At 38.3% G+C, this 15601-nt stretch overlaps 1 protein-coding gene across 1 annotated transcript in view; it reads left to right on the top strand.

Moving 5' to 3' along the window:
- si:ch73-60h1.1 (calcium/calmodulin-dependent protein kinase type IV) overlaps window positions 1–15601 on the top strand; it is a 77703-nt gene that overhangs the window by 11194 nt on the left and 50908 nt on the right. The window contains exons 2-5 of the mRNA XM_056468123.1: window positions 11066–11144; window positions 11228–11290; window positions 11425–11507; window positions 11586–11658. Coding sequence (XP_056324098.1) covers window positions 11066–11144; window positions 11228–11290; window positions 11425–11507; window positions 11586–11658 — 298 coding nt within the window. The remainder of the gene's footprint in view (window positions 1–11065; window positions 11145–11227; window positions 11291–11424; window positions 11508–11585; window positions 11659–15601) is intronic.

Raw genomic sequence — 15601 nt, 5'->3', positions numbered from 1 at the left:
AGCAAAACCCAAAAGGAAGTTGGATAGTTTTTACTTTTTGCAAATTCCAGATGTTGTATTCTACAGTTTTTTTTTCCAACTGCTTACACACAAAATATTATCATGTCACACAATTTTTGAAACCTCTCACTCAAAATGCAAAACTACACTGCAAATCTCCAAAACCAGAAGCAATTTCTCAGCCTTGAACATAATTTTCAAATACATAAGACTTTTTTTAAAACACTACACACAATTATCCTCCTAAAACACAAAAATCTAACAGGAAGCCACTGCTTTCCTTTTCCAAACACTGATCACTAACCAATCACGGTTTTACTGAAGTATAGGCATATAAATAGGTAAAAGGTAACAGGACACCGGGCCTTTCTGGGCCAAAATAAAACTGGTCCACAATTTTTGGTTTTGTACATACTGCATATTCACCTTTTTCTAAATCTTGAATTCCTCTAGAAAAGAATAGAGAGGTTCTCCTCAGCCTGGCTCTGTAAAGTGTATGATGACCCCACACTCTGGATTTACTGTACTCTGGAGCATATGCTTTTGCTTTACATATGGTTTACATACCGTGCATTTTTACATACCACATGTTTATGCTTTTGTTTTATTCTACTGTTTACAACAGTAATGTTTGGCCTAATGAATATTTTCTGTTTCTTTATGTCATTGGTGTTTACAGTGTACCTACCACTCCTCTCAGCAGATTATTTTCACTGTAGAAATTGTATAGGACTGTAAGTAAAAGCCTGTGAAAGAGCAAAGAGCTTTAGATTTAGAACAACAGTGTTTAGATGCTCTATCCAAACATTTAGTATTATGAAAAATATGTATGCTATCTGATGCAAATGCTTCATTCTAACAAGTGTTTATGGCATTTTGAATGCAGTATTACATTTTGAAGGAAAGTGAGGCATTTTGCACTTTGTGGGTGCAGTTTTGAGAATTCTGTGTAGAGTTTTTTAAAAAAAGTGACACTGTTTTGAAAACATGTGTAAGCAGTTGAAAAAACTGTAACAAACTCCTCCTAAGGATTTTTTTCAGCTCAACACCAAAATTGGGTATTGTCATCAAAAGGCCTTGGCAATGTTAAATTGTAAAGATCTACAGTTTTCGTCAAAGGGTGTGTCCGTAGCGGCCTCCCAAACCTTTGTTTCCTCACGAAAAGAAAGTTGTGATACAGTAACTTAGACATGCTTTGTTTGATCTGCCTCAAAATCCACACGTTTGATAAGAATCTTGACCTGAACACGTTAACATGCTAATTTCCCGTTACAGTCATAGAGCCACCTACAGGCAACAGGAAATGGTGAGTTTTACACTGTAGTAGAGTATATAACCAGCACACATAGGAGCGTGCATTAGATTTTAGCTGCTGAAGAAGCCAAACACAGACCCAGCTGCTGTGGCGGATCATACATCTCCATTCGCTTCTTCAGGGAACGTGGGTTATGGACATAGTCGGGAACTTTGACGGGTGTCTAGGAGAGACACAAATGGGAGAGTGTATAGAAAAGGCCACAGCAGCTGAGCCCGTCACACTTTTATAAGAAGTTTGCCAAGCAAAAAACGTGAGCGCACCAAGCGCGCAACCATTTACCTTCCCCAGGCCCTTTAAATTACCAGAGGATGGGGATAATTTAGAATCCGGGGGTTCCATAATTTCTTTTACCTAGCTAACTGAAGTCTAGGGATTTTATAAATATGACAGTGTGTTGGGAAAGCGTGCCAGTCCCAAAGCAGAAGGATGCTGCGGAGGCCACCGGTTACCTGAAATGGGAGAGCCAGTGACAAATGGGGCTTATAGGCTAACCCTATCCCTAATCCTATCTCCATCTGAGAAAGAAGAATCCTCAGTGGCTGAATAACATGTGGCATAGCCAATGGGGATCACGCATGACTGGCATTGATCCTCAGCACGCGGGCAGACTGAGTGGACATACCCACATCGTACTGAGCCAGGCACCCGGCTCCTCCACCGAGTCGGGTGATGGCCTGCTGGTGGCCTCGGTTGAACTCTCTAGGGTTTGCCAGATGGGAAGCTCGCTAAGCAAAATAAGCACACATATCTCCAGAAGGGAAAAACATTGCAGCTAGTGTATTTTTTACACAGAGCTCACTTCCTCCCGATTGAACAGAATTATCCGTAAAACGGAGGAAACCGAATCCACGTAAAGATATAGAATCTCACGAATGTGTTAGGAATCACCCAGCTTACAGCTCTACCAAATTTGTTACAGAGGTCTCGCATACTCACGCCCAAAAGGAGGCACCGCTAGTTAAGTGTGCTCTCACTCCCAGGGGACACGGCTTGCCCTAGCACTGATAAGCAAAGGCGATGGCATCAACTATGCAGTGGGCCAGCCCCTGCTTTGATACGGCACTTTCCTTCTGCCGATCAAACAGAAAAAGAGCCGATTGGAGGCGTATGTTCTAAGTGCAGTCACATTACACGCAGTGTGCAGACAGCAATAAAAGGGCTGGGTGTGCCTCCTCCTCCCTATACGTTACTTTTAACGCATTTCAGTTTTCCACTAACCACTACATTTTCAAGTTTTAAAGTTGCAAATATCTACAAAACAATCAGTCTCTAGCGAATAGAGAGCGAATAGAGTGTATTTCTGGATCTTCAGGTTAATGATAGTTTATGTTCTTATCCTCTGCTTTGAAGTTTTATTTTATTTAAATTTTTTTAAAGAACAGCATATAACATTTTACAATACAAAAAAATACCTGCCAGGGGGTCATTATAAATAAAATACAAATATACAAAATGTGCATATGTAATAATTAAATAAATACATTATAGAGATTTAAAGTGAAATTTTTAAAGTGCATAGGGCTTTCTTGTTTCTTGTTGTGACACGCTGTTTCACTTACCGGAACCAGGAAGTGTGATAAAGTCTGAACCTTTTTACAATATTCTAATTTTACAAGATGCTGAATTTGGGGTTTTCATTAGTTGTCAAAATCATCAAAATTCAAAGATACAAACACTTGAAATATATCAGTCTGTGTGGAATTAATGTATATATGCAGCTTGATACTGGCAAAGTATAGGACTTTTTCATTCTGATGCTGCAGTCACACTAGAGTCAAGCTGCAGTCACATTAGAGTTTGAGAAATTCTGTAGTACGGCACTGCGAAATGGGTGGGATTAAGTAAGATAGTTAGACATTTAAAAAAGTGAGTGATTGGTTCATGTTTTGAATTTATGTCCAGAGTGTAAGTGCCACCTGTCTTTAGTCTTATGGAGGAGCTCTGGATGTTAAAAGCAGGAGAGACAGCAGAGAGAAAGAACCAGGAGTGAAAACTCAAATATTTTAACTCTGAAATGAGAGAATCTCTACATTTTCCGTTTCAAAATGCCAGGTTTATCAAACTGGAGAAAGCAGGGTAAGTCAAGCCTGTTTCTGAAAAGAGAGTTAACCTCTACTCAGAGTCAGTTACCATGGTAACTTACTCTGTCAACCTAACCTGATCAGGAGCAGACCCTTTTTAAAGACAAAGCGGTATTTCTTGCCTTAGCCTTACGTTTTCATCCACCTATTTTTATGCACATTTTGGAAAAAACAAAGACAGCGTTCCGGCACGGAAAGCACATTTTCAAAGCAGAATTTCTTACTTCAGCATTGTTTTTCAGATAAACAAGTATGTTCAGTTGCCATGTTTTCTAAATATGTGCAAACATATTATTATATTTTTATGCTTTAGAAGAGTCAAAACTTTAACCTTTGAAAAAAAAACAAAACTTTTGGACCCTCGGTTGCATTTAGGGTTTTTAACACAACATGTTTTTATGGGTTTTTAACACAACATGGATGGCAGTCTTCAATTTATCTACAAATTAATAAAACTATTAACTATTATTTAAAATTATTATTATTCCGAAAGTAATCCAAATCAGGAAAAGAAGTCATCATTAGCCATAGCAGACAGAGCCGGATAATCGAACCATTTAAAGCTCATCTCATGGTCCGCATCACCTTTTTTATGAACAAAACAAAAATTATTGTATGATAGATATGAACTCAAGCTGGCTGTAGGTGTTGAACTCAAAACTTAACATTCTCTGGCCAGTTTCACCTAGTTTTGCATAGTCTTTTATCCAGTTTCAAAGTTTTCTTGTTCATAATGAATGTTTATTCTGAAAACAATCATCTGGGTTGTTTTGTACTTTTAAAATAATTGGTTTATTTTGGGTTACACTTGCTTAGCAAGTTGATAACAAAAGCAAAACACAGCTCCTGGCTTCACTCAAACAGTCTCTCTCTCGCTCTCTGTTTCGTGCACATAATCTTTTAACAGTCTTCGGTAGACTCAGACTAAAATTCTGAGTCAACTTAATCATTCATCAACTTAACAAATGTCAAACGTTTTTATCTCTTAAAACGAAGCTGGAACTATTCAAAGTTCATACACTGAAAAAAAGTGTTGCATGCAAAACTGTTGCAAACAATTTATTTGTGTTGAATTTAAACAAACAAATTAAATTTAATAATGTTCAACTTAATTCATTTGTTTAAATTCAGCCCAAATAAATTGTTTACAACCACTTAACGTTAAAAAATTGAGTAAATCCAAGGAATCATCTTTGAATAATTTTTTTCAGTGTATTCAGTATGTCTACAACTCAGGGTCCATATTACTATTTAAAGTTCCATCATCAAAAGCATTTTTTCAATCTCTTATTTCTTAAATGCAATGTGTAATTGCTAGGGCCAGACAGAATCTGCGGACGTTTTTTGCTCTTTCTGCAGAGAATTTTGGTAAAATTCTGCAGATTTCTGCGGAATTATTTTGGTAGTATCATAACTAAAACCTTAATATGTAAAATAAAAAATAATATCTTTTTAACTGTTATTTAATGTTTCAAATGCAAATCCAATTAGATTCACTTTATTTGGTAAACAAGCAAGTCTCTCATACAATATATCTACTAAAAGACAGAAAATATTACTGCATTGTACATAAATAAGATGAATATTTTCATATTAGTCAATAATATTACTGTATTTAATTTAAAAACTGAATAAATATAGATTTACACACATTTACTCAAGTAAATAAACAGAATTAATGATGGGCTGAAAATCTGCAGAATTTGCATGTGCAGATTCCATGTGAGCCTAGTAATTACTATAATTTCCTTTGTATCTCAGTGTCTATGATTTTCAACTGAAACACTGTGCTTATCACTTGTTATGACACAGGCAGCTAGCAGCTCTTAGCTGTCTTTGAATGACTAAGGACCAGTAATAATAACTTTTAACACTTTATTTTGTACTACATTTTTACTCAAGCCTATCCTAAAACATATAAAACAGAGTTGACATGCATTTTAAGCAAGTTAGTGCTTTTACAGTCCATAATGGTTTTAGATCATTCAGGGGTTAACTGCATCAGTTTTCAGAGTTGAAGTTCAGTTTAGTTTAGTTCAGTTCAGTTCAGTGTGGTTTAATTTTTACTGCTGAAAGTCCAAACACTGAAGAACAAATTCATCGATGCGCTGCTCCACAAGTCTCGAACAGTGGTGTAGTCCTAAAAAAAAGGTGGTGTACTATTACACCCAACCATTATGACTGATATTATGATAGTGAAATATGTCAAATAGCCTGTACATTTTATATGTTCATATTTATGCTATTTTTAATATTAAAAGTGGCAGTTTTATTTAGTTAATACATGGAAAAAATGAATTGAATATAGAAAGTGATTTGTACTATAGTAAACTGGTGTACTGAGCCAAATGTCTATGCCTGTCTATACAATACAGTGGAATACTACAAGTTTAGTATACAACCCTTCCATATTAGTCAAACATTTTTGAGTGTATTATTTTAAATTCTTACACTTACTACATATATATCACATGTGGTGTGTGATACTTTCAGCTGTCATGTGCGCGCCGTGTCACGACACTCTTTTTGGTGAGGACTACGGTATGAGTGATGTTTCACGGGATGACACCAAAATCGAAAGCTACTTCAGAGAGCCATGTATCTCTGTAAACCCGGATCCTTTATTGTGGTGCAAAGTAATTGAGTCTCGATTTGCTAGGCTAAGCACCCTTGCCCAGTGGTTCTGTGCCTGATGAGCATGTTTTTTTCACCGCCGGTCTAATTGTAAATAAAATTTGCACTCGGGTTTTGATTGGAGACCGACTGATCTTTTTGAATAAAATATGTAGTCCTTATGTTAAGTTTTATTAGCCATGCATGGTAAAATAATTAGGCTGTTTTTGTTTTAAGTTTAAGCAGCATACCTGTAGTTAAATTAGGCCAGCTTTTTTTATTTACCTCCACCGACTGATCGTTTTGAAAGAAATGTTAATTTACCTAATTTTTAAGTTTTATAGCTGTGGTAAAAAATATTCAGGCCATTTTTATTTTAAGTTTACGCAACCAAATTATGCTACCTTCTAATTTTAGTTAGGCTATGTGCTACTTAACAGTCATTTGGTTAAGTTTTGGTGAAACTTATTTTTGCGAACCTTTTACAAAAAAACTAAACAAAAAAACAACCTTTTTGGATCCACATCTGTTGTGATGCTGCTGAAGTAAAATATTATTTTTACAATTGTCAGTTGAATAAAATAACTGAAATGCAGAGTATCATGTGTGTTTTTATTGTTGTTTTCTACAATATAGAAAAAGGTAGGTTATAGATTTAAAAACTGATCCAAAATATGTATAGAATTAATAACACACATATTGAATGGGATAATACTGTAAAATAACTTTGGTTTCTTTTTTTGCAGTTACTGTTGTTTTAAAGCGCCCTGTAATTGGAGAACTGCATTCACATCTTTCTGGTTTTCATGTAGTTCAAGCTCACATGCATTTTGTGTAGATAAACACAATTTGTAATATGACATTTTCATTTTGTGTCTCTAGGCTTATGATTAATTTTATTTACAATGCGTCATGTAGAAAACCTACATGGCTCATGTCAATGGCGGTTCTAGTTTAAATGGCACCCTAGGTGAACCACCTGCTTTTAGAAATGTACTTATAAATAAACAAAATTATTATTATTAATATTATACAATTATTATTCTAAATATATAATAACAGAAATCAATCCTAAATGTAGCCTAACTGGAAAAAATGTAAAAACGCAACGGGAGTTATATGCTAAGATCTCTTAAGAAAACTGGTCCCACTTTATATTAAGTGTCCTTAACTACTATGTACTTGCATCAAAAAATAAATAATAATAATAATAATAAATAAAATGTACTTACTGTGTTCATAATGTATTTGAGAACACTTGTGGTGCTCTTGAGTTGGGATAGGTGTAGGGTTATGGACAGGCTTGGTGCTATAGGTAGGTTTAAGGGTGGGTTAAGGTGTAAGGGATTGTCAACAGTGTATTTACAAATGTAATTACTGAAGTTAATTACAGATGTAATTACATGCAGGTATTTAATCAAGCATAAGTACATAGTACATACATGTATTTACTTAATAAGTACATTGTAACAAATTATTAATTTCTGTGTAAGTACATAGTATTTAAGGACACTTAATATGAAGTGGGACCAGAAAACTTTTGCTTCATTCATTTTCTGCCGCTTTTCCGAGGCCGGGTCGTGGGGGCAGCAGTCTTAGGAGAGAACCCCAGACTTCCCACTCCCCAGACACTTCCTCCAGCTCCTCCGAGGGGATCCCGAGGCGTTCCCAGGCCAGCCGAGAGACATTGTCCCTCCAGCGAGTCCTGGGTCTTTCCAGAGGACCAGTACACAGACCGCATTACTACTGCCGCTGCACCAATCCACCTGTCAATCTCACGTTCCATCCTTCCCTCACTCGTGAACAAAACCCCAAGAGACTTAAACTCCTCTACCTGGGGTAAGGACTTTCCTCCAGACTGGAGATGGCAAACCACCTTTTTCCGGTGGAGCACCATGGCCTCGGACTTGGAGGTGCTGATTCTCATCCCAGCTGCGTCACACTCGGCAGCAAACCGCCCCAGTGCATGCTGAAGGTCCATGTTTGATAAAGCCAACAGAACAACATCGTCTGTGAATAACAGAGATGAAATCTTGTGGTCCCAGAACCGGACCCCCTCCAGCCCAAGGCTGCACCTTGAAATTCTGTCTATAAAAATTATGAATAGAATTAGTGACAAGAGGCAGCTTAGCCGGAGTCCAACATTCACTGGAAACAAATCTCTTATTGCCGGCAATGCGAACCAGACTCCTACTCTGTTCATACAGCGACGAGACAGCCCTCAACAGATCGCCTCTGACCCCATACTCCCCTGATCGAATGCCTTCTCCAAGTCCACAAAACACGTGTGGACTGGTTGGGCATACTCCCATGAACCCTCGAGCACCCTGGTGAGGGTATAGAGCTGGTCCAGTGTACCACAGCCCGGACGAAAACCGCATTGTTCTCTGCTTCCTCAAAAAAAGACATGTCGGTGGGGTTAAGGAGATCCTCAAAGTATTCCTTCCACCGCCCAACCACATCCCCAGTCGAGGTCAACAGCTTCCCACTTTTGCTGTAAACAGCGTCGATGTGGAGCTGCTTTCCCCTCCTGAGGCGCTGGACAATTTGCCAGAATCTCTTTGGGGCCGACCGATAGTCTTCCTCCATGGTCTCCCTGAACTCTTCCCAGGCCCGAGTTTTTGCTTCCGCGACCGCCCGGGCTGCAGCACGCTTGGCCTGTTGATACCCATCAGCTGTCTCGGGAGTCCTGCAAGCCAACCAAGCCCTATAAGCCCAACCAACCATCCCTTACTTCTGGTGTCCACCACAGACCTTACGGCCACAGCTCCTCACGGCCGCGTCAACAATGGAGTCGAAGAACATGGACCACTCAGTCTCCATGTCTCAAGCCTCCCTCGGAATCTGGTCAAAGCTCTTCCGAAGGTGAGAGTTGAAAATCCCTCTGACTTGAGGTTCAGCCAGACATTCCCAAAGGACCCTCACAATACGCTTGGGCCTACCAGGTCTGTCCAGCTTCCCCCCCTGCCAGAGGATCCAACCCACTACCAGGTGGTGATCAGTTGACAGCTCTGGCCCTCTCTTTACCCAAGTGTCCAAGACATACGGTCGGAGATCAGAGATACAACCACAAAGTCGATCATTGACTTCCCCCCTAGGGTGTCCTGGTGCCAATTGCACTGATGGACACCCTTATGCTTGAACATGGTGTTCGTTATGGACAAACTGTGATTAGCACAGAAATCCAATAACAAAACACCACTCGGGTTTAGATCAGGGAGGCCGTTCCTCTCAATCACACCTCTCCAAGTATCACTGTCATTACCCACGTGCATTGAAGTCCCCCAGTAAAACAATGGAGTCCTCAGTCTGGGCACCTTCCAGCACCCCTCCCAAGGACTCCAAGTAGGCCAGGTACTCTGCACTGGTGTTTGGCCCGTAGGCACATATCACAGTGAGAGACCTATCCCCGACCTGAAGGCGCAGGGAGGCGACCCTCTAGTTCATTGGGGAAAACTCCAACACATGGCGGCTAAGTTGGGGAGCTATTAGCAAGCCCACACCAGCCCGCCGCCTCTCACCGTGAGCAACTCCAGAGTAGAAGAAAGTCCAGCCCTTCTCAAGAAGTTGAGTTCCAGAGCCCCAGCTGTGTGTGGAGGTGAGCCCAACTATCTCTAGTCGGTACCGTTCCACCTCCCGCACAAGCTTGGGCTCCTTCCCTTCCTGTGAGGTGACATTCCATGTCCCAAGAGCCAGTTTCTGTGCCTGATGATCGGGTTGTCGTGATCCCAACCTTTGACCACTACCCGTTTCACAATGCACCGGCCCCTTACGGCTCCCCTGCTAGTGGTGGGCCTGCGGAAGATGGTCTCACGTCGCTCCTTCGGGCTAAGCCCGGCCGGGTTTCGTGGGAAAAAACCCGGCCACCAGGCGCTCGCATACGAGCCCCAACCCCAGGCCTGGCTCCAGGGTGGGGCCCTGGCTGCGCCATACCGGGAGATGTCACAGTCCTTGATGTCACTGAACTCATAAGGGGACAAAAATATATATATCTTTTATGTATTTATCTGTTGTCTTACACCCAACTTATGGCTGAGAATTAATGTTATTAAGTTTTACCTCCCCGATTCATCATCTCTCCTTTCTGCTTTATAGCCATATATTTAAAATAAGATCATCATCATATTATAAATTTAACTTTTTCGACTTGCTAAGCTCCCTGTGTGCCAACACATCTGCATAAAAGTTCCTCAGGTTTTACAGTAAGCGGCGTGTAATTTATCAGCGTGCATGTAAACAACCGATATTCACACCGTGAGCAGAGCAGCACATGGGGCGCGCAGGAATGGTTTTCTGCAAATCTTTATTTTCATTTTCATGCTTCAATTACTAATAAAGTTACTGCAGTGACTTTACGCATTTTTAATAATAATATTTAATAATATTAATTAATATTTGGGGTGTATTTCTAGTATTTAATATAGGTAAGTGCTCAAAATATTTTACAATTTTAATGTGAATCTGGATAATTTAATTATTTTAATTATCCAAAATAATTTAAGATTTTAAAGTGTAATCTTGACCTTTTAAAGAACTAGGAGACATTTGCAAAAATTTTTATTTACATTAACATGCATTAGAGCATGTGAAGAGGGATCAAAAATGGTCATAATGGGGAGTAGGTAGGAGCATTATTTGACTAAATAAGCTATAGACTAGAGTTCACATTTCTTTCATTCTTTCATTATTTTATGTTTTAGTATCTTCTAGTCTGCCATTTTGTGTGAATGCACATTCATTCATTTCTACGGCTTAGTCCCTGATTTATCAGGGGTTGCCACAGCGGATTGAACCGTCAACTAATCTGGCAGCAGATCCTCTTCCAGTCACAACCCTGCACAATGCTGGGAAACACCCATATACTCTATAATTCACACAAAAATTCACTTATCCGGGACCTTCACAACAAGAAGGTTGCTTCTGGCACAGCAACCTTCTTGTTGTGCGGCAAGAGCGCTAACAGTCACAGTGCCCTTTGAATACACATGTGTATGGTCATTTTTTTAGTGTACATTTAACAAAATACTCAAATTTTCTTTATTTCAACCACCAGGGGTGCCACATCTGTTGTGCTTCGTTGTGAAGAGAAGCAGACTGAGAAACCTTACGCTGTGAAGGTCTTGAAGAAGACTGTAAGTTGATTTTTTTTATTTAATGTGAAGCTTTTTTCAAATAGAATGACTGTTTGAGATTGTTAATTGTTTCATCAAATCAGATTGACAAGAAAATTGTAAGGACAGAGATTGGAGTTCTGCTGCGTCTGTCTCATCCAAATATTGTAAGAAATTTATGTTTCTTGTAACTCATTGTGAAATTCTCTTCACATTGTTATGCAATATTTCATATTCATTGTTGTCCATGTTAATAGAAATAGACGTGCTGTAATATTACATGCACTTTGTTTTCATCCAGATTCGTTTGAAGGAAATTTTTGAGACAGAAACAGAGATTTTTCTCATACTAGAACTGGTAACAGGTGGAGAGCTTTTTGACAGGTATGATGAAAAGCAAGTCACATGAAAAAGAGGATTAATGACATATTTTGACAGCTTCAAAAAATTGTGATTTTTCAGAATTGTGGAGAGGGGCTACTATAGCGAAAGAGATGCGGCTCATGTTATCAAACAAATCCTGGAGGCTGTGGCGGTAAGACCAAATGAATCATTGGATGTAATAATGTGCAGACACATTTTTTTTTTTTATAATGAAGGTATGGTAATGGTAATGTGAATATTTAGCTTTTAAAGAGGAACAAACATTCTCCAGTTTTTTTGAAGCAAGCAAGTTTGTTTGCTTTGGGAATAGCTTTTATAGTGCAAAATGTAAAAATATTTGCAAATCGGTGGCACTGTGGCTCAGCTTGGCATTTCTGTGTGGAGTTTGTATGTTCTCCCTGTGTTCACATGGGTTTCCTTTGCGTGTTTTGGTTTACCACAGTCCAAAGACATGCAGTATAGGTGAATTGGATAACCAAAATTGGCCATAGTGTATAAGTGTGTGTGGGAATGCAAGAGTGTATGGGTGTCCCAGTACTGGGTTGCAGCTGGAAGTAAAACATATGTAGGAATAGTTGGCAGTACATTCCACTGTGGCAACCCCTGATCAATAAAGATAAATAAGTCGGAGGGAAAAGAATGATTGTTAAAATCATGATTTCAATAACATACAGTAGCTTTCAAAATAAATTTTCAAATTAAAGAGACCACTTTAAAAGTTATTATATTAATAATCTTTGTTTTCTATACAGTCAAGCTTATTGAAAAATTATTCAGACACCAGACATAATTTTTGTTAAATGTATTACTAGTAGGTGTGGATAGAAGTATAACTAAACTTAATTTACCATTCCTCATGCAGTGGACTAAATAGACAAAGGTGTAGCTTGAGAAGTGTAGTCCCAAGGTGTAGGCAGAGTGGTGTGCAGACTGTTGACTGCAACTGCGGCTGCAACTGAGGTGGAATGTGGAGAGCAGGGCCAACCCAACTGTTGTGTGCCGGCAACTTGAAGTTTTATAGTGAACACTCACCAATAGATGGCATTGGCTGAGAGTGTGCTGGGGGCTTGTACATTAGTTGCCAGTGGTGACTGGGCCAGAGGATTGGCAAAAAAACTAGAGAAGTGGCATGAGAGGGAGGCTGGGTAAGATATTATTAGGCCTGAAGATGACATAACGACATAACAGTGGACCTGGGTGAAATCAGCCGGGCCCCTGGGAAATCAGAGCTGGACAGAACCAGTGTATTGATAATTACTTTGGTTTAACTCAAATACATTAATAATTACAATAATATTACAATTTCTGCCATGAAATATTTTGCGGCTCGTACAGTATGATGCAAGTGACTGGGTGCGATCTCACTGCGTTTTTTATAGAAAACTAAAATACTTTCTCAAGTGCCACCCAGTATTGACACTTCTAGTGACTTTTATTGCGGTTCAGCAAGACCACAAGTGTATGAAGCTGTATGTCATATTATTTTAAAGCATTTTAATGTCGTGGGACAGCGAGAACTGATCTCATAAAGAAAGTGCATTGCTACTGTGGTTTCCATGCTCAGGACAAGGTTTTTCAAACAGTGGATCACATCTGCCCTGCTTCAGGAGCATTGCGAGGTATTTGAATGAATTAGTTTTCAGTAAATGACTCCAAATAGACCACTTTCATAGAACAAAAAAGAATGATCTATTATGCTTTGCATGTGTGCATAAGGCATATGGACGATGCTTCCGATCGCCGTGATGCATATAAAAAGTCACATTTAGACAGCTTTGAAACGATAGTTTTAATCTATTTTTCTTATTTTACTTTTAATGTCTTAGACCTAATACTGCTGATGATCAGCGCTACCTCCTGGACTGATCATTTAAAAAAATGCAATGGTATGGGAATGGAAATCAAGAGCTGCGAGTCATTTTACCCTCATCGACAGATGGCATCTTGTGCCATTCAAATGGAGCACCATCATAGCCGAAGTGAAACTTAAAAAAATAAAAATTCAAATATATAACCACCCAAACAAATGTAATTCACCAAAATTTTTGGCACACATACATACTGTCCCTCTAACACATTAATTAAAAGAGTCGCACAAAGTAAACAAAAAAAGTGGCATTTTGAAATTAAAGAAAAACACATATAATGGTAAATACTACACAATACAAACTAACTAATTGAAACAAACAACTCTCGAATATAATCAACATGAATTTTATTGTTTGTTTTTGTAAATGACATGGCTTACATACCTGGTAAGTTTCATGCAAGTAATATGGTTTGCTCTATATAATGCAGTGATGAATTGCATGTGATATGTGTGCACACTTGAAGAGCCACTGAGAACAAAACAGCTGACAAGTTGGAAACACTGACACTGTATTTTAAAAATCAAAGTTCTGCAGTACATTTTGTAACCCACTTAAAATGGTCTTGAAATCAACTTTCGAATAAAGAATTACTAGTTGAAAAAGGCTGCTCATGCTGATGACAATTCTAACGGAAATGTTAAACATGCTGGTAGGTCGCAATGGCACCCTCCATGCAACAACAAAGAAAAAGGTCTATAAAGAAAGTTCACTTTCGCAGTGTATCGCTGCCGCACACTTTAGAGTTGCTGTTTTATATGTTTATATTTATATTTAAACACTGCATTGTCTGAATAAAGTGAACAGTTTGGGAGGGATTCTCTGTCGATGTCCTTAAAACAACAGAAGCAAAAAAATAATAACATGAAAAATCAAGGTGTGCATCAGTGTCTATAGATGTATATGGTAAGTTTAGTAAAGGTTTTTTGGATTCATTAAAAGGTCACCCAGTTTGCTAAGCACCACAAAGTTTTTTAATTGTTGTTTTATATGGAGTTGTAAAAATTGAATGAACATTTTCTCATTGTATACAAAGACTTTATGTGAAACATGTCATGCATTTTACTTGAAAGTCACAAATATTTGTGGGGAATGTGTACAAACCCTGAACAGTGTACTTCAATGATATAACCATAATTTAATTATACTCCTCAGGTGGTTGCTGGGTTATTTATTTCTATCATCTTGCTACATGATATTTTGCTACAAGAACACATGGTATGTGTTTTATGCTACGCCAGTGGGCAAGGTAGCCCAGGCTCACATTATCTAGCTCATAGATGTTAAGCCAGACAACACAGTAGCCAATGCTTACATATAATATAGTTCAGTAGTGTTAAGCTGGTCGGTGAGGTAGCCCAGGTACATATAGATAGAAAGTATTCCATAGCCCATGGTGGCAAAGAAAATAAATTAATAGTATTGGTGATAGATCTGCTCTGCTTGTTTTGGGGGATGTTATCTCAATGTCCATTCTTTTCTACTCATGTCGACAATGCATATTTCTACCATTGTTTGTCTATACATAATCAGTTACATTTGGTTTGTTTCTGTTCATGTTCTTCTTCTTTTTTTTTTTTTTTTGCATATATATTATGTTTGCAGTAGCAATGTGTTATATTATCCGACAGTATGTGAATATACTGGCAGTAGCAGGTCTTTTTTTTTTTGTATGTCACCAAAACATTATCTGCATACAAATAGATTTTGTACTCTACTACTCCTTTAACCATCCCATGTAAATAACCATCCTGTCTTATAATTTGAGCCCAAGGTACAATTAAGAGGTTAAATAGACAAGGACTGATGGGAAAGCCCTTTCTACATCCTTTTTGTAAATCTATTGAGTCAAAAGCTTTCTCTGCAACTAAGCTGAGAAGGATTGCATAATTCTTCCTTTTATTAATATAGTGAATATTGTGCAATATCTCTGACAAACCCAGTTTGAACCTTTCCATAATTTTCTGCAAAATGGATGTAAACAATTTTATAATCTGAATTCAAAACACTTATTGTCCTATATCCATCTGTACCTGGCAATTTACCAGATTTATGCTAATTGCCTTCTCTCCTCCACTAAGATCTCTAATGTGTGTTCATCATTGTGTTCTTTATCTAAAGTGGGGAGATTTAAAGAACTTAAGAACTGCTCAATTTCTTGTCCAGTTACACTCTCGAGTTGGTATATAATTGTTTATAGTTTTATATGTTTTATATGTTTTAAAT

Source organism: Danio aesculapii, chromosome 11 (assembly GCF_903798145.1).
Source record: "Danio aesculapii chromosome 11, fDanAes4.1, whole genome shotgun sequence".
Classification (NCBI taxonomy): Eukaryota; Metazoa; Chordata; class Actinopteri; order Cypriniformes; family Danionidae; genus Danio; species Danio aesculapii.
The sequence above is the reverse complement of the archived record's forward strand: the minus strand, read 5'-3'. Positions and strand labels throughout refer to the sequence as shown.